The sequence below is a fragment of the Acinonyx jubatus genome, chromosome E1, assembly GCF_027475565.1.
Source record: "Acinonyx jubatus isolate Ajub_Pintada_27869175 chromosome E1, VMU_Ajub_asm_v1.0, whole genome shotgun sequence".
Taxonomy (NCBI): Eukaryota; Metazoa; Chordata; class Mammalia; order Carnivora; family Felidae; genus Acinonyx; species Acinonyx jubatus.
The window spans coordinates 27,522,947-27,543,565 of record NC_069397.1 but is presented as its reverse complement, the minus strand read 5'-3'; the positions used below and the strand labels follow the sequence as shown (position 1 = coordinate 27,543,565).

General features: G+C 35.9%; 1 protein-coding gene across 1 annotated transcript in view; it reads left to right on the top strand.

Moving 5' to 3' along the window:
* The window catches only part of RAD51C (RAD51 paralog C), a 36,927-nt gene extending 16,795 nt beyond the window's left edge, over positions 1-20,132 (top strand). The window contains exons 6-9 of the mRNA XM_015088413.3: positions 7,599-7,665; positions 8,593-8,653; positions 17,025-17,085; positions 18,537-20,132. Coding sequence (XP_014943899.1) covers positions 7,599-7,665; positions 8,593-8,653; positions 17,025-17,085; positions 18,537-18,626 — 279 coding nt within the window. The 3' untranslated portion in view covers positions 18,627-20,132. The remainder of the gene's footprint in view (positions 1-7,598; positions 7,666-8,592; positions 8,654-17,024; positions 17,086-18,536) is intronic.
* The last annotated feature ends 487 nt before the right edge of the window (positions 20,133-20,619 follow it).

Below are 20,619 nucleotides of genomic sequence, written 5' to 3'. Positions count from 1 at the left end.
GATTATTTGTTTTTTGGGTGTTGAGTTTGATAAGTTCTTTCTAGATTTTGGATACTAACCCTTTATCTGATATATCATTTGCAAATATCTTCTCCCATTCCATTGATTGCCTTTTAGTTTTGCTGATTGTTTCCTTCACTGTGCAGAAGCTTTTTATTTTGATGAGGTCCCAAGTTCATTTTTGCTTTTGTGTCCCTTGCCTCCAGAGACGTGTTGAGTAAAGTTGCTGCAGCTGAGGTCAAAAGGTTTTTGCCTGCCTTCTCCTCTAGGATTTTGATGGCTTCCTATCTTACATTTAGATCTTTCACCCATTTTCAGTTTATTTTTGTGTATGGTGTAAGAAAGTGTTCCAGGTTCATTTTTCTGCATGTTGCTGTCCAGTTTTCCCAGCACCGCTTGCTGAAGAGACTATCTTTATTCCATTGGATATTCTTTCCTGCTTTGTCAAAGATTAGTTGACCATACGTTTGTGGGTCAATTTCTGGGTTCTCTATTCTGTTCCATTGATCTGAGTGCCTGTTTTTGTGCCAGTACCATACTGTCTTGAAGATGCCATGTTTTAAAGTGGACTTGTTTGATAAAGAAATACTACCTTTGGTAATTGCAATGTTGGGTTTTTCTTGTCTAAATATACCTGATTTTTTGGGAGGCAGCTGAGTGGCTGAGTGAGTTGAATGTCCAACTTCAGTTCAGGTCAGAATCTCATGTTTCATGAGTTCGAGCCCTGCATCAGGCTTGCTGCTGTCAGTGCAGAGCCGTCTTCGAATCCTCTGTTCCCCCCCTCCCCCCCATCTTCTCTCTCTCTCTCAAAAAAATAAACATATAAAAAAATGTTTTTTTGAGAGACAGAGCATGAGTGGGGGAGGGGCTGAGAGAGGGAAACACAGAATCTGAAGCAGGCTCCAGGCTCCGGGCTGTCAGCACAGAGCCTGACGTGGGGCTTGAGCTCACAAACTGTGAGATCATGACCTGAGCCCGTTGGACATTTAACTGACCAAGCCACCCAGGCACCCCTAAAAAAAATATTTTTAAATAAATATGCTTGATGTTTTTCAGGTAAGCTCTTTTAACATCCCCAGTTTTCTTTTACTCTGGGCCTTTATTAGTACGTGTTGTATAATCACAGACCCAGACCAATAGAAAATTTACATAGTGTGAATAACCTGGATGATTGGAGATGGAGCTAACTCTTCTAGATTTCAAATATGAGGTTAGACAAACATAAGTTCAGAAGTGAAGACATAAAAAGGAGTGAGGTAACAATCTTTTTTTTTTTTTTTTTTTTGACTATTTGCCATCACTTTCCACTTCTGCAACCCCATGCCACTTTCTCACACAAATACACACACTTGTCCAGGAGGGAGATGGGAAAAGAGTAAACTGCTTAATTTTTTTGTACTTACCCTAATTAGAGAGTCTTTAGCACATATCCATGATACAAGTAGATAAAGAACTCCTTGATGAAATCATTTCAAAACATCTTTTTTTTTTGGAGTTTTTATTTATTTTTTTTTGCCATATACCAAAAAGCATGGTGTCCTGTGTTTGAATTATTGTCATTAATTTGTAATTTAGCATTCTGTTAATATCAGTGAAGAGCACGCAGTAGGGGGCACTCAAGACTATTGGGTTACATAGTTCCTTAGGGTTTTTTATTTTTGTTTTTTTAACAGAAATATTTTTGATTTTCTGACTAAATAACTAATCTAAACAGTGGAATACTATGCAGTGCTTAAGAAGAGTAATGTAAATATATAATGTAATGTAGTAGAGTAATGTAAATGTAGACATACTAGCACAGAACAAGATATATCCAGATATATGATTAAGTGAAAACATTCAAGTCACATTATAATATATTTTATGTGATCCCACTTTTGAGAAAAATAAAAATTATATATGTGCATTTATATTTACATGGACAAAAAGATCTGAAAGGATCAAAATGGTCATAATGACTACTTCTAGAAGTAGGATTTTGTAGGGCTGAGGACATACTTTCCCCTCTTACTTTATAAATTCTTCTTTGTTTGATTTTTAATTTCCAAGTTTCTATGTATAGAATCATGTGTGACCTTTGACAATAAATACATTTCACTGGGCGCCTGGGTGGCTCAGGTGGTTGAGTGACTTCGGCTCAGGTCATGATCTCAAGGTTCATGGGTTTGAGCCCCAGTCGGGCTTTGTGCTGATGGTACAGAGCCTGCTTCAGATTCTCCATGTCCCTTTCTCCCTGCCCCTTCCTCGCTTTCGCAGGAGTACGCTCTCTTTCTCTCTCTCAAAAATAAACATCACAAAAAAATTTAAGGGGCACCTGGGTGGCTTAGTTGGTTGAGCGTCCGACTTCAGCCCAGGTCATGATCTTGCAGTTCATGTGTTTGAAAATCATGATCTTGCAGTTGGTGAGTTTGAGCCCCACATTAGCGCAGAGCCCACCTCGGATCCTCTGTCTCTCTTTCTTCCCCTCTCTTTCCTTGTGTGTGCTTGCTCTCTCTCTCTCTCTCTCTCTCAAAAACATTAAAAAAATTTTTTTAAATATATTTCACAATTTTTTTTTAAGTTTATTTTTATTTTTGAGAGCGAGAGAGCAAGAGCATGAGCAGGGGAAGGGCAGAGAGAGAGGGAGAGAGGGAATACCAAGCAGGCTGTGCACTGTCAGCATGGAGCCTGACGCGGGCCTCAAACTGACAAACCACAAGATCATGACCTGAGCCAAGATCAAGAGTCAAATGCGTAACTGATTGAGCCCCCCAGGCACCCCTACATTTCACAATTTTAAGTTATATATGTTTTCTATAAAAAGTTTTAAACTTTCTAAGTAGAAAGTAAGTAAATTATCTATTACCCAGAGATGATTATTGTTGAGTTTGGTATACATATTTTTCCAAACTTACCCTTTCTCTATATATGTATATGGACATATTTTTTTTATTTTAAGGTTTTTTAAAATTTAGTTTTTAATGTTTGTTTATTTTTGAGAGAGAGACAGAGCATGAGTGAGGGAGGAGCAGAGAGAGAGGGAGACGCAGAATCTGAAACAGGCTCCAGGCTCTGAGCTGTCAGCACAGATCCCTACATGGGGCTTGAACTCACGAACAGTGAGATCATGACCTGAGCTATAATTGGCCACTTAACCTATTGAGCCACTCATGCGCCCCTAAGATTTTGTTTAAAAGTGGGGCTCAGACTCACAACCCCTGTATCAAGAGTTGCATGCCCTATGGAAAGAGCCTAAATGTCCATCAACTGATGAATGGATAAAGAAATTGTGATTTATATACACAATGGAGTACTACAGGGCAATGAGAAAGAACGAAATATGGCCCTTTGTAGCAACGTGGATGGAACTGGAGAGTGTGATGCTAAGTGAAATAAGCCATACAGAGAAAGACAGATACCATATGTTTTCACTCTTATGTGGATCCTGAGAAACTTAACAGAAACCCATGGGGGAGGGGAAGGAAAAAAAAAAAAAAAGAGGTTAGAGTGGGAGAAAGCCAAAGCATAAGAGACTCTTAAAAACTGAGAGCAAACTGAGGGTTGATGGGGGGTGGGAGGGGGAGGGTGGGTGATGGGTATTGAGGAGGGCACCTTTTGGGATGAGCACTGGGTGTTGTATGGAAACCATTTTGACAATAAATTTCATATATTGAAAAAAAAAAGAAAAAAAAAGAGTTGCATGCTCTATCAACTGAGCCAACCAAACACCTTTATATAGATGTTTGGTTTTTTTTTTTAACTTTCACTATTTTTTTTTAAGTTTATTTATTTATTTTGAGAGAGAGAGAAAGAGAGAGCCCACGTGTGCAAACAGGAGAGGGACAAATAAAGAGGGAGAGAGAAAATCCCAAGCAGGCTCCAGGCCCAGCACAGAGCCCAATGTAGGGCTCAGTCTCAATGACCATGAGATCATGAGTTGAACTGAAATCAAGAGTCAGAAACTGAAGGGACTGAGCCACCCAGGTGCCCCAAAAAAGTAACTTTTCTTAGGCTTTTCTGATACCTTAGGACAGATTAATTTGGTGCACGAAGTAAATCAAGATAAAGCACAGATGCTTACAGACACAGTTCAAAGCTATGGCAGCTTGATGCTAAGATGCTGAGTATTGTTCCTAGGGGAAGGAGCTTGGTGATGCTGCTCTCCCTGTCTGGGTGCTCTCTGCCTCTATAATGGTTCACTGCAAAACAAATGCTGAATGCTGTATTTGCTTTTTGCTTTTTTTTTTTTCCATAAAAGTGCGAATCCTCTTTGGATTTATTTTGGTTAGCAAAAACAGGTACTAATATAGGTCTTTCATAAAAGTGAAATGGCATAACAGGAACTTTTGAAAATCAGGAGATACCTGTACTCTGTAAACCAGTGCTGTCTGATAGTACTTTTCTGCGAAGATGAAAATGCTCAGTGTAATATAGCAGTTGCATAGCTATTGAGCACTTGAAAAATGGTTAGTGCTACTAAGGAACTGAATGTCTAATTTTAATTTAATTTTTTAAAGAGTGTTTTTAAAAAAAATGTTTATTATTTTTCAGAGAGAGCATGAGCAGGGGAAGGGGAGAGACAGAGAGGGAGACAGAGAATCCCAACAGGCTCTGAGCTATCAACCATAGAGCCTGGTGTGGGGCTTGAACCCAGAAACTGTGAGATCATGATCTGAGCCGAAATCAAGAGTCAGATGCTTAACTGACTGAGTCATCCAGAGGTCCCAGATTTTAATTTAATTTTTAAAAGCTCTATGTGTAGCTAATGGCTGCAGAATTGGACGGTGCACCTCTAACCAAAAAGTGGTGGTATAAATAAATATCCCAGTTACTAGAGTTTAAACACTTGGTAGTCTTTAAAGGGTATTATTCAGCATGTTGGGGATGCCAGTTAATCCTATATTTCAGGTAATTATCAGTTTACATTCCGCTTAGCTTGTTCTAAGATGCATGGCATGAGGTAGTACATGGGGAAGCCATTGTGGCACTAAAAGGAAGAGGAGCTAGAAGAAAATGTGTCGTCCAGTTGGCGGCTAATTGAAATCTAGATGGAGCACAGATTTCTCCTTTGTAGACAAATAAAAATACCACTGCAGTGGGAATAGCCAAACAGCCTTTTCTTTCTCCATTTTCTTATGGAACTGATGACTTTTTCAGAACAGGTACCTTTTTTCATTGCTTTTCATAGAAGTTCTTTATCAGTTTCAGCTTGCAATTGTATCTGTCATATTTCTGGTGGGAAGGTCTGTATTGGAAGAATATTTAAAAGAACTCTTTCTGGAGAATTTGGGGCTGGGAAGTGCCAGATAATCTTTTACTGCATTAAGTCAGCTTTAAACACTCATTTTCTCTACTTTAAAATTACTGTCCTTCATTTTGAGGTAAGGGAAACAAAAACAAAAATAAATTATTGAAACTACATCAAAGTAAAAAACTTCTGCCCAGCAAAGGAAACCAATGAAACTAAAAGACAGCCTACTGAGTGGGAAAAGATACTTGTGAATGATATAACCAATAAGGAGTTATCCAAAATATATAAAGAATTTATACAACTCACTGCTTACAGGGCAGAATAAATGTCTTTTGGGTTAGGGCAGTATAAAGAAAATTAAAAAATTTATACAACTCAATACCAAAAAACACTGAATAATCCAGTTAAAAAATAGGCAGAAGACCTGAACACATATTTCTCCAAAGAAGACATACAAATTGCCAACAGACACATGAAAAGATGCAGCATCACCAATCATCACGGAAATGCAAATCAAAACCACAGTGAGATATCACCTCATACCTGTCAGAATGACTAAAATCAAAAACACAAGAAACAGCAAGTGTTGGTGAGGTTGTAAAGAGAAAGGAGTCCTCAAGCACTATTGGTGGGAATGCAAATTGGTGTGGCCGCTATGAAAAACAGTATGGAGGTTCCTGAAAAATTAAAAATAGAAGTAATGTGATCCAGTAATCACACTACTGGGTATTTACCCAAAGAATAAGAAAACACTAATTCAAAAGGATATATGCACCCCCATGTTTATTGCAGTATTATTTACAATAGCCAAGATATGGAAGCAACCCAAGTATCTATCAACAGATGAATTGATAAGGAAGATGTGTGTGTGTGTGTGTATGTGTATGTATATAATTGTTGAATGACTATATTGTACACCTGAAGCTAATATAATACTATGTTAACTATACTGGAATTAAAAAATAGAGGGGTGCCTGGGTGGCTCAGTCGGTTAAGTGACTTCAGCTCAGGTCATGATCTCACAGTTCATGACTTTGAGCCTGGCATCAGGCTCTCCACTATTAGTACAGAGCCCGCTTTGTTTTGTTTTGTTTCTCTTAAAATGTTTTAATGTTTATTTACATTTGACAGAGAGAGCATGAGCAGGGGAGGGGCAGAGAGAGGGAGACACAGAATCTGAAGCAGGCTCTAGGCTCTGACCCATCAGCACAGAGCCCAATGCAGAGCTCAAATTCATAAACCGTAAGATCATGACCTGAGCTGAAGTTGAATGCTCAACTGACTGAGCCACCTAGGTGCCCCAGTGCAGAGACCACTTTGAACCCCCATCTTTCCCTCTCTCTCTGCCCCTCCCCAGCTCATATTCTCTCTTTCTCAAAAATAAACATTAACAAAAATTTTTAATTAGATAAATAAATTTAATTTAAAATACCAAAAATAATAAAATTGCTCTCCTTCAAACCATGGAATCTTTTCTGTAAGTCACTATTTAATCCAAAAGAATTAGTAATATTTTTAGCCTTGAGGGCCATCTTTGAATAAAGTAACACCTATATCTATTATCAGCAGACGAGTATAGTCATAATTTGGAGTCATTTGACCTGATTACTGGGTTTCATTTTTTCCCACTTCTTCTGTATTTTCTTTATGATTTTAGGTCTTTTCTCATAATTTTTGCTTCAGTTTTTTTTTTCCTATAAAACCAGAAATGGTAATAACTGTATTTGTCTCTTTCCTGAAGAGGAAACAGTGAGTATTTATTAAGTATGTCACACTCTTTTGATTAAATATATTCTAGAGAGGCAACAGTGGTTAAAAAAAAAAAAGACTCAATCTTTGTAAGCTTCTGATTTCTCATGTGTTAAACTGGAATAATAATAATACTTCATTCATGTAGTAGTTGTGAAGGCTAAATAAGATAATGAAGGTAAAGCACTTAGCATAGCTTCTGATATTTATTAAGTACTCAATAAATGTTTATTACCACTACTGATATTGCTACTGTTGGTCTGGTAGATTCTATTGGCTTATCCAAAACTTAATTTTTAAAAGTGAGGTTTTTCCAATACTCCCATTTAGGAAGTTTTTATACATGGTCTCTTGAGACCTTTATGTATTATGTATTATCTATTTTTATTCTTCCATTTTCACAATTAGAACTTTGTTCTTGTCTGTTAAAAATGTTTATGTTCAATAGAACCTGTTTTCAGATAATTAGTCATTTTAATGGGTAAATTTTTAAGAATTTATCAGAAAAGTTTTCATTACCTAAATATGTTTTTCTTTAAATTGTATTCAGAATAGTAAAGTCACAGGACTATTTGATAATTTGGGGGAGAGACTCACCTAATTTTCTCACCTTTTTTAGGTACTTTTAACTAATCAGATGACAACAAAAATTGATAGAAATCAGGCCTTGCTGGTTCCTGCATTGGGTGGGTAATTAATCAGATAAGAATTTTTAATTTTTTAAAGTTTATTTATTTATTTTGAGAGAGAAAGAGTGTGTGTGAGTAGGGGAGGGCCAGAGAGAGAATCCCAAGCAGGCTTCACTCAGTGCAGAGTCTGACATGGGGCTCAGTCTTAAGAACTGTGAGATCGTGACCTGAGCCAAAATCAAGAGTCAGATACTTAACCAACTAAACCACCCAGGCACCCCGCATTTTTAATTTAACACAGTTTTTTCTACCTCTTTCATTTGATGCTTGTTGAGTACTGTAGGTTCCATGAAAGCAGAGATTGTATCTGTCTTCCTCACTGACAAGTGAGCATGGAGCACAGTGTCCTTAGACACTGACTCATCCTTTCAGTTATTTAACAAACATTTATTGAGCATCTACTATTCGGCAACCATTGTGTCAGGTACTGAGCATATCAGTATTCATAAGATGACTCTTGCCCTCAGAAAGTCTTAGGCAGTAAGAAGGGTAAATCCATTTAAATACTGATCACACTACAGTGAATAGACTTATGATTTTTCCTAACCTCAGTCATGGTTTTGTTAGGACACAGTGTTTCAAGATTGTTTTGTACTAAATTCTTTAAGAATATTCTGTCCGAGTTTTTCTTCTGATAGCCGGAAATATGTTAGTAAGTGTGATAAGGAAGATTGACAAATATGTTGACTCAAACTATAAAGTTTTCTGAAAGCAAATAAAGGATAATGATCTGCAGTATTTCCATAGATAGGTAAAAATCTATTAATCTCAAGTTGCCACCCATATACAAGGGATTTTGAAAGTGTAAGTATATTCTTGTGTTAAATTAGGTAAAATAAAACTGTTTTGGTCAGAGGCATTCTGAAAGACTTCTAACCTTGTCAGTAAGGTAATATACAGTTGTTCTGTTCTTGTTCCCACTAGGGGAAAGCTGGGGACATGCTGCTACAATACGGCTAATCTTTCATTGGGACCAAAATCAAAGGTCAGTATAGAAACAAGTTAATAATTTTGAATATTGGGTTAATTACACGAACAGTTATGTTTTCTTAGATCTACTCCAGTGGATGAAATCTACAGTGCCCCCATGAACTAAAGCTTTTGTTGCCTTGTTCTCTATCACCTAGAGAAATCATAGAAACATATTGTTAAACTACACATTTAGCTAACATAGGAAATGCTTTGGAATATTTAAATGATGGGGTGCACCTGAAATGAGTAGGTGGCCAAGAAATGCTACCTTCTAAAGCTCTTTGAAACCAAGTACCATTTATTAGTCTTGCAGAAGGAGGTGGGTACTCTCTGTTCCTAGAAGGGATTGAAAGAAGAATAAAACCAGGACAAAAGGAAAACTTTGAGGTTAGCTTTAGGCCAATTTATGTGGAAAATAGGATGGTTTTTCTTAGTTGCTTAATATATTTTGGGTATGAAATTGTGTTTATTTTTGTTTTCTTTTGTATTTTGCTATCCTACTTTTGTTATCCAGTTACTTACCTGCCTTTCACAAGTATTGTTCTTTAAAATAAAACTATGGCAGCGTGAAACCTTTGTATTTGTTTTTAAAGCTGCTGAGCAAGTGAACAAACCAGCTTTCATTTTCTTTAAAATAGGCAAATGAAAGCTGTGGAGTCTTTTATTATACACTTCTAGAAATGTCAGATTTATGCAGCTTCTCTGCTTTGAGATTAATTGGTATAACTGAGAGAACTTCGTTTGGAAGTGCTCTAATGAATGGGGGGAAAGTGAGACAGCAGGTGGGCAAAGATGAAAAAAAAGAGTTGCTTAAATATAAATCAGGTTTGGTCAGTGATATTGTCTAGTTCTTTATCTACATTTCTCTGTTCTCCAAACTGAAAAAAATCATGCCTGACCAAATTAGGTTTTACTTAACTCTGAACTCATAGCAGAATTTATTACTTTTATATACATCTTTTGAAACTAATTCACATGGTTTGTGTCCCTTTTAAAAATGGCATTTCCAAAGAGCTCAGGTAACTCTCCTCCCCCCCTCATCCCCCATAATACGTAGTGCTTTACAATTAACTTCCATCCCCCAGTTCTGTAAATAAGTCATTGTATTCTGGATCACAAAAGGAATTCTTTCCTTGGCAACAAACTCTATTGTAAACATTTGGCAACAGTTCTGCAGATGAGAATCTTATGAACATATTACTTGTATTTTCTCAGATTTAGGTGTTCTGTAAAGTACATCCCACTGTTAAATGTTTTTAGGAATTCCCATTTTAAATGGCCACTTTTATTCTACTATTAAATATTCACTAATAGAATACATCTAAAAAATAAAAATAATACAAGCAAAGCAAGATGTTTCAGTCTTTTTGTTTGGGGTCTTTTTGTTTTTTAAGATGCTCCATCTTTTTTTTTTTTCTTTAATGTTTATTTATTTTTGAGAGAGAGAGCAGAGGAGGGGCAAAAAGAGAGAGAGACACAGGATCCAAAGCAGGCTCCAGGCTCTGTAGCACAGAGCCCAACACGGGGCTCAAACTCACTGTGAGATAATGACCTGAGCTGAAGTCGGATGCTTAACTGGCTGAGACACCCAGGTGCCCCAAAGATGTTTCCTCTTTTAATGCACTCATTGGAAGGAGATGTTTGCCTTCTTTGTCAGATTGTAGAAGTTAGCACTGGTTAGGTACCCATGAGATCAGAAGATTATGCTTACTTTTTAGGAGTTAGCCATTTTATGACTTCCAGCTTCTTACTGATCCTTTCCAAGAAATTGGAGAATGGTGTAGAACACTTGACAATGAATTAGATGGATTTAGGGGAAATCTGTTCCATAAGTTTTTTCTATATCCCAGACTATTATTTTAGTGACTACTTGCTGATACTAGGTATTTAACTGGGCAGTTTTTGTATACAACATTTCCTTCAATAATCCCTTCGATAATTTTTTGAGGGATCTATACTTACATAGAAGTGAGAATACCAAGGCTGCCCAGAAAGATTAATTAAGTAGTAAATAATAGCTACCACTTATTGAATATTTATTAACTATCCTTTACTAAGCATTATGTGTATGTATATATAATACTTCATTTTATTTTCCAAATAACTCTATGAAATAAGTAGTAGTATCCAAAGTTTATAGCTGACTCTATAATAGTCTCTTTTCCTATAATTGCTGTTTCTAGAATGTAATTATAGTATTGTGTTGATTGCCAGCAAATCTGAAAGTATAGCTCTTATCCTCCTTTTTAGATAAAATCCTTTTTCTCCCAACTGTTTTTTTCTCCCCAGCTAGATATATATGTAAGTAATTTGCATACTCTATTATGATCAGAATAAGTTGACCTCATTTAGTAGAATTAAAATAGTTTTGTTCTTCATTGTTTAAAACCAGTTATCTTTAAGTCATTAAAGTTGCATGAAGTCTTGTATGTGTTTTAACATTTAGTTTATCTTGAAAGGATGAAAATAGAAATTCACACTGGGGAAAAATAGTTATAAAAATGAACACTTCCAGTTAGAGTAGAAAAATAAAACCTTGACTAGCCAAATTTATATTGAGAATTGAACTTAAGTGTCCTATCTTATGCTTCAGTCCCCATCTTTTAACCAGAAACCCCTTTTACCCTCTAACAATGAAATAACATTCCAACAGTTACTCAAATAAATACTTTTATCTCTGTCCTGTATATTGTGTGGGATTTCCTCCAAATTTCATATTCATGATAATATGAGGCTGAGATTTTTCAGAATTATATCACTTTTTGCCAGAAAGATCTGGTGGTAGAGTGGAGTAATACATCAACACCCCCACATAGTGTTTCATATGTGTGCTCAGCTTTAGAGCACAAATTGTGCTTCTGTCTTATTTCTTCCTGACCCAAACTGTGTAGTTCAGCCATATGTTAAGCTTCATCTTAGCTGGGGCCATGAGCCAAGTGATTCTTTGGTTTAGTTTGTTGTTTAAAAAGATCTCTTGAGATGCAGATATGAAATATAAAATTTTATTTTTACCTAGAAATTAGAGGAAAATTTTCACCCTGAATATTTAATGCCTACTTGACTTTAGGATTTTTAATAAACATGCAAATGCTTCTGAAAAGCTCATTTACTTTTTAATAATTTTCTCAGAAAATTCAGATGTATTGGGTATCTTTTTGGACATATTGTGATATGACGTGATTTAGATAATTTTTCAGAAGGCTAGCTAATGTTTATTGAATCAAAAAGAATGATTTTTTAACAAGACAGGTTAAAATACACCATACCTCTCTTTTTATATATACATATATATATATATACACACACACACACGTATGTATATATACATATATACATGTATATGTACATGTATATATACATATATGTACACACATATGTATATATATACATATACTTAAAAAAATAAAAATAAAAGTAAAAAGTATACTTATATATACTTTTATACTTATAAAGTAAAAAGTATATATACATACTTAAAAAAATAAAAATAAAAGTAAAAAAAATACATATCTATATAGACACATATGAACACACACATATGTATATGTGTATACATATATATGTATATACATATATGTGTCTACATATATATGTATATACATATATGTGTATACATATGTGTGTGTTCATATATGTGTCTATATAGATATGTATTTTTTTTTTTTACTTTTATTTTTATTTTTTTAAGTAATCTCAGTGCCCAAAGTGGGCCTCTAACTCATGACTCAGAGGTCAAGAATCCCATGCTCAGGGGGCTGGGTGGCTCAGTTGGTTAAGTGTCTGACTTAGCTCAGGTCACGATCTCACGGTTTATGGGTTTGAGCCCTGCACTGGGCTCTGTGTTGACAACTCAGAGCCTAGAGCCTGGAGCCTGCTTCGGATTCGGTGTCTCTCTCTCTCTCTGCCCCTCCCCCACTCATGCTCTGTTTTTCTCGGTCTTTTTTTTTTTTTTTTTTTTAATTTTAAATTTTATTTTTTAAAATTTACATCCAAATTAGTTAGCATATAGTGAAACAATGATTTCAGGGGTAGATTCCTTAGTGCCCCTTAACCCATTTAGCCCATCCCCCCTCCCACAACCCCTCCAGTAACCCTCAGTTTGTTCTCCATATTTATGAGTCTCTTCTGTTTTGTCCCCCTCCCTGTTTTTATATTAGTTTTGTTTCCCTTCCCTTATGTTCATCTGTTTTGTCTCTTAAAGTCCTCATATGAGTGAAGCCATATGATTTTTGTCTTTCTCTGACTGACTAATTTCAATTAGCATAATACCCTCCAGTTCCATCCATGTAGTTGCAAATGGCAAGATTTCATTCTTTTTGATTGCCGAGTAATACTTCATTGTATATATATATACCACATCTTCTTTATCCATTCATCCATCGATGGACATTTGGGCTCTTTCCATACTTTGGCTATTGTCAATAGTGCTGCTATAAACGTGGGGGTGCATGTGTCCCTTTGAAACAGCACACCTGTATCCCTTGGATAAATGCCTAGTAGTGCAATTGCTGGGTCGTAGGGTAGGTCTATTTTTAATTTTTTGAGGAACTTCCATACTGTTTTCCAGAGTGGCTGTACCAGCTTGCATTGCCACCAGCAATGCAAAAGAGATCCTCTTTCTCCACATCCTTGCCAACATCTGTTGTTGCCTGAGTTGTTCATGACAGGTGTGAGGTGGTATCTCATTGTGGTTTTGATTTGTATTTTCCCAATGATGAGTGATGTGGAGCATTTTTTCATGTGTCGGTTGGCCATCTGGATGTCTTCCTTGAAGAAGTGTTTATTCATGTCTTTTGCCCATTTCTTCACTGGATTATTTGTTTTTTGGGTGTTGAGTTTGATAAGTTCTTTCTAGATTTTGGATACTAACCCTTTATCTGTTATGTCATTTGCAAATATCTTCTCCCTTTCTGTCGGTTGCCTTTTAGTTTTGCTGATTGTTTCCTTCACTGTGCAGAAGCTTTTTATTTTGATGAGGTCCCAAGAGTTCATTTTTGCTTTTGTTTCCCTTGCCTCCTGAGACGTATTGAGTAAGAAGTTGCTGTGGGCAAGATCAAAGAGGTTTTTGCCTGCTTTCTCCTCGAGGATTTTGATGGCTTCTTGTCTTACGTTTAGGTCTTTCATCCATTTTGAGTTTATTTTTGTGTATGGTGTAAGAAAGTGTTCCAGGTTCATTCTTCATGTTGCTGTTCAGTTTTCCCAGCACCACTTGCTGAAGAGACTTTATTCCATTGGATTCTTTCCTGCTTTGTCAAAGATTAGTTGGCCATACGTTTGTGGGTCAATTTCTGGGTTCTCTATTCTGTTCCATTGATCTGAGTGTCTGTTCTTATGCCATCTTTCGGTCTTTCGAAAATAAATAAATGTTTTAAAAAATTAAAAAAAGAATCCCATGCTGTACCAACTGAGCCAGCCAGGTGCCCCAATTTTTCTGTTATATTTTGTATTAAAGTTAGAATTATCAACTCTAAAGCATTGTAAAAACTTATAATCTCAGTCCCTAATGCCATTCTTATATTACATATTACTCAGCAATTATTTCATTTTTGTATACAGTTGCAGTTACAGAGTATATGACATTTTGGATTCTGCCATTTTTGTCCTAAAAGTACAAACCTAAGACATTAAGCTAATGGACTGTGATCTCTGATTGCTTCTCTTTTGAATTGTGCCTGTGTGGAGGGGCAATTTCAAAATTTGAAGAGTAACAGATCATAAACCAAGATGTCCTTTTCGAATTTTCTTTGAAAACAAATTAGACTTTGCTTGCATCTTGGTCAGGGAGTGGCCTTCTGTGGCTTCCTCTGCCATGGGCTATGTGGCCTAGCGTCCCTGTCCCTACCACCTGTGATCACACACCAAGGCCCGTAAGGGATTGGTGCCAAAGTTTCCATCAGCCTACAAGCAACAGCATGGCAGTCATCCTCTCCAGTGGCTCGCTCGTGGCCACCCATGACTAATACTGGTGCCTCCAGGGTTCCACTTCCAGTAACAGGTCCTGCATAAGTGCAGAGTATCCTGGGGAAGCCATCCCTTACCACCCTGGTCTCCCCAAGGCTGACTTGGGTCAGTGGTAAGCAAGCTTCTTTTTTCAGGAAGTCTACTCTCCTGTTCATGGCTACAGTGTTGGAATCCCCAGGCCTCCAATGGCACGATCACCTGTGACTTGGCTCTGGAAACCATGAGGAAGCAGCCTGGTGGCCAGCCTGGCAAAGCCAACACAGCCCTGAGTGGCCACTACCAGCCGCTAGGCTTTAGGAGACCCTAAGCTCATATCACAACCCCTACCCATCTTTCCCCTCCTCATAGACTAGGTAGGCTGCAGCAAGCAGAAGCAGTTGGGTTCTTTTATATCAAAACGGCAAAACACCAAAAAGGAAGTTGAGAGAACCCCACTCTTTACTTTCTAAGCCACACGCAAGGCATCTTGACATACCTTGTAACCTTGTGCCTTGCACCAAGTGGAAAATAAACTCCAAGCAGCCAATAAAAAAAAAAGAAAGAAAAATTAACATTATATTGTGTGGAAATTAATGAACCTTTTAACTCTGAGAGTTTGTGATTTTTCTCTGTTAGAAACTGCTATTTGTGCAGTTTTATCCATTTTTAAAAATTGTGGTAAATCTACCTGGCTCAGTCAGTAGAGCATGCCACTCTTGATTTTGGGGTTGTGAGTTCAAGCCCCATGTTGGACGTAGAGCTTACTTAAAAAAAATTTTTTTTAATAAAATTGTGGTAAATTGTACATATCATAAAATTCATCATTTTTTTCATTTAAGTGTACGGTTTAGTGACATGAAGTACACTCACATTATTGTGCAGTCATCACCACCATCCATCTCCACAGCTTTTCCTTCTTCCCCAACTGAAACTCTTCCCATTAAACACTGACTCCCTATTCTTCCCTCCCATCAGCTTGTGGCAACCACTATTCTACATTCTGTCTATGAATTTGACTACTCTAGGCACCTCATATAAGTAAAATGATACAATATTTGTCCTATTATGACTGGCCTTTTTTCACATAGCATAGTTTTCAATGTTCATCATAACACGTGACAAGAATTTCTTTCCTTTTTAAGACTAAATAATACTCCATTATGCATAGAAACCACTTTTTATGTTTCCATTCATCTGTCAGACACTTGGGTTGCTTCTATCTTTTGCCTATTGTGAATAAGTTATATCAGTTTTAAAGTGATTTTAAAAGGAACTTTAAAAGTTTTTGCTTAGGGCACCTGGCTGGCTCAGTCTGTAGAGCCGTGCTTCTTGATCTTGGGGTCATGAGTTTGAGTCCCAAGTTGGGCATAGAGAGCTTACTTAATTAAAAATTTTTTTAAATAATAAAATAAAAGCTTTTCTTGTATTTGTTTGCTGTTACAATATTTGAGCAAAGTTAATAAGAACTTAGAATTTTATTTCTAACTACTTTCAGCTTTTAGTTTTATATTACTTTGCATAGTACATGATAAAATTCTACCTAAACAGGGTGCCTGGGTGGTTCAGTCGGTTAAGTGTCCGACCTCAGCTCAGGTCATGATCTCATGGTCTGTGGGTTTGAATTCCGCGTCAGGCTCTGTGCTGAAGCTCAGAGCCTGGAGGCTGTTTCAGGTGCTTCGGATTCTGTGTCTCCCTCCCTCTCTGCCCCTCCCCTGCTTTCTCTCTCTCTCTCAAAAATAAACACTAAAAATTTTTTTGAATTCTGCCTAAACAGACCTTGTTCTTGTCATGACAGTGATTCTTCTGGACGTAATCATTTTGAAAGAATGTGTCTTCCTTGCTTATTTGTATTAGTATTGAGTATGTATTCCTCATTTATATCCCAAGAAATTGTCTTAATACTTCTATCATAACAAAAAATACATGATGACTGCAAAAAGTTGGAAAAATATAAACAAAAAAACTCCTTTTATCCTGTAATAACAGCTTAACTTTTTGACTGTGGTCTTCTACTAATTTTCCTGTCTATGTGTATTTACATACTTATTCATAAAGGTGGAATCATACAGCATAACTTTTACTTAATATATTATTAATGTTTTCCCATCTAATTAAATATTTTCTTCCACATTATTTTCTTAAACATCAATAGTATTTTGTCACATCGAAAATTATTTGAATTAGTCATTGGACTTTTAGATTGCTTAAAATTCCACTTAGGTAAACAAATCTATTATTATATAAAATAATTATTATGTGCATACATATAGCTATTGATTAAAGGGAGTATTTTTGATATTTCTTTGCTTTCTACTTTCTGTGCCCTTAGAGAACAAAGCAATAGAATTGTAGGAAAAAACTAAATTTAAATTATTAAATCAGTCATCTGAACTAATTAATTAAGATCATGTATTTGTGTATATTTATTCTTTTTCTCTAAGCAGGTTGGCAACATTGTGCAAATCACCAAGCCAGAAGGAATCTACAGTACTGTTTCAAATCACAGTCAGTATCATTTGATTAGAGTGGGATTTTGGTGTTGGTGGGCAGTAATTATCTGAAGAGAGCATTTACAAATTGCTTCTGTTAACTCCTGTAGGCAGCAAGCATATTTGAGGACAGCTTTTGATGCTTAGAACATTATCCCCAAAATAGTAGTATATATACAGAATATTCTAGTCACAATTGGACTGAAATTTATTCTTAAGAACAGAGGAAATACTTATTTGTAGGCTAGTGTGTTCCATGCCATATGTAATGTCAGGATATTAAAAATTTTTTAAGTGAAAGTTGTTAAAGATTTTCCAAGAAAAAATACTAACACTACTCATTTTAGTCTGTAGATATTATAGATCTATCATAGCCACCAAATATATCCTACTTTAAAATGTTAATTTTCCTATAATTTAAAATCATAGAACACACTCTTTTTGGCTGAAATATGCATATTTATCAGTAGTGTTGAGCCAAATATATTCTTGGTGTCTCATTTTTAAGGACAAAAACAGAAGTAGAGATTCTGAAATTGAATCATCGATTTAGTCTTTGTACTGCCTAGGTGCATTTAAAGTATCCTAACTGGAGGGGCACCTGGGTGGCTTAATTGGTTAAGCATCTAACTTTAGTTCAGGTCATGATCTCGCAGTTCGTGGGTTCAAGCCCTGCATAAGGCTCTGTGCTTACAGCTCAGAGTCTGGAGCCTGCTTCTGATTCTGTCTCCCTCTGTCTCTGCCTCTCTCCTACTCATGTGTGCTCTTTCTCTTTGTCTCTCTCTCTCTCTCTCTCTCTCTCAAAAATAAATAAAACACTAAAATTTAAAGTAAAGTATCCTAACTGGAAAATGTTATTTAGTTGTGAAAATAATTTGTAAAGCACCTAAGTAATTAATACCTGTTACTTCCTTTTACCTCTTCCAATAGAGCCACCATAAAGTTTGTTAGGATTGTCTTTTAGGGACACCTGGGTGGCTCAGTTGGTTAAGCATCCCACCCGCTCAGGTTATAATCTCGTGGTTCATGAGTTCGAGCCCTGCATCAGACTCTGTGCTGATAGTTCAGAGCCTGGAGCTTGCTTCAGATTCTGTGTCTCCCTCTCTCTCTGCCCCTCCCCTGCTCACGCTCTGTCTCTCTCTCTCTCTAAAAAATAAACATAAATAAATAAAAGGATTGTCTTTTAGAGTATATGTTTATAATGCACTGAAATGTGTATGTGTGTATATATGTATATATATATGTATAAATAAATACACGCATACATATAAAAAATACTCTAGATATAAAATACTTTAGTACAGCTCTGGTTTGGACACGTACTCATGAGGTTTAACTTCTTCATTCACAGTGGTTGGTAACTTCTGTCTCAGTAAAGTAGCTCTCTTATCAATTAAAAATATTTGGAAGACCAGTTGTTATTTTAGATGTTCTTAAAGCATACATATATATTTTTTCATCTTCCAGCCTCAGGGATTTAGAGATGCTGTTGTTGCTCCTGCATGTTCTTGGCAAACAGAAGGTTCATTGAATTCCCGGAAACGGTCACGAGAATGAGAAGAAGAACAGGAATCCAAAGACTAATCTTAAAGTATACATATGTATTGATGCTGTAAGATGTAATGTATACAAAGTAGTAGACTCATTATAAAATGTAAACACACACTATGGGATGTTTGAATCAAGAGCATAGGAACTGAATGTGAAAAACATTTAATTAGTATGATTCTCTGAATTTTTCAAAAGCAGTTTTACAATTATATTTTGCCCCATTTTCTTTTTTAGTAACATTCAGCAGAAATGATACAGGTATTGTATTTTTGCAGATGTGGAAAGCTGATCTCATGTGGCCAGTGTGAATTTACCATTCAGACTGTTTTTCCTCTTTTGCTAATTGCGTAGAAAACCCTTGGAAGAAAATATTTTTTTCACATTCCTATTTTGTTCTCCTCTTTAAATGTAGTTTTCATAATTCTTAAAAATGACTTGTTTTTATTATTGTAATGAAAAGCCAGCACCATGAGTCAGCATATTATTGTATTCAGTTTTAATGGTAGGATATAAACTTTACATGACCAATGTGATTTTAGTCACCCCAATCCTAAAATCTAACCCATTTGTGTATTTTTTTAATGTTATTTTATAATGTTAAGGGAAGGACTTTGGAGCTGTTACCCTATCTAGAAATTGTCTATAACATACATCTTCCAGAATAGTCAAGTTGATAAATTTACAGTTGTTTATCTCTATATTTTTGAAACACGGTGTGATCCATTCTAGAATTCTAGATGTATTGACATTTTCCTTTGAATAATCTTAACACTGTTTGAATGAATTAAAAATTTGGATTCTTGAATGGTTTTAAAATCATCTAAAAGTGTTTTGGCACCTGATTCTTTTTAGTACTTCTCAATTCATTCACAAAATTTACTCTGGTTCCCAATGGAAGAAAATTATTTAAATAATTGAATATTATGTACTGTGACAACCATGGTCTCCACATTTTAGAGGCAATTGGTATTTCCTCCTCTCCCAGAGTGAACACTAAATTTATAAAGTTTTAAAAAACACAGTTATTCTGTAATTGATTATTCATAGAATAACTAGGGTTTGCCAGGACTTTTTTGAGAATGAAATTAGACACTGCTAACAATCACATCAGGACACTGGACATAAACCAGGACCATCCCAGGCAAATCAGGCATATGGTTGTCCTAATTATAGAAGACTAATTTCAAATGACTATTTGAGTATAGGATGACTAATTATAATTATTTTTGAGGTCTTTAAGGCATATATTTTTATTAATGCAGTCATTATAAAAAAATTACCCATCATTTTATATTCTCTATGCTCCAATCACAAAATCAAGACAGGGGGTTATTAGTGATAAATATCAGTGTTACTAGGGAGCAGAACTATACGAATCTCATTTTATAAAGCATCATACCACTGTAAAGAACTATAGAACCCAGGATATAGACAAAGCCACGTGTATTTCTTTTTGGTTGTAACTTTTTTGTGTGTGTGCAACTCTTTATAAATAAACTTTATATAAATATCCTTTCAAAGTTGTTTTTGCTAAAAAGATCACTGTTCTTCTAGTTATAATATACTTAAATCTTAGTCTGCTTGGGCCACAATAACAAAATGCCATAAACTTAAGCAACAGAATTCTCTCACAGTTTTAGAGGCTGGTAGTCCAAGATCAGTGTGCCCGGATATCTGGTTCTGGTGAAGCTTCTCTTCCTTGCTTGTAGACAACCATCTACTTACTGAGTGCTCACAGGACCTTTCCTTGGTGAATGTGCATGGAGAGAGAGATCTTTTTCTCTTCATCTTCTTTTTTTTATTTTTAATTAATATCTATATCTTTTTTTTAACTTGTTTTATTTTTTATTTTTTAAAATCTACACCCAAATTAGTTAGCATATAGTGAAACAATGATTTCAGGAGTAGATTCCTTAGTGCCCCTTACCCATTTAGCCCATCCCCCCTCCCACAACCCCTCCAGTAACACTCAGTTTGTTCTCCATATTTATGAGTCTCT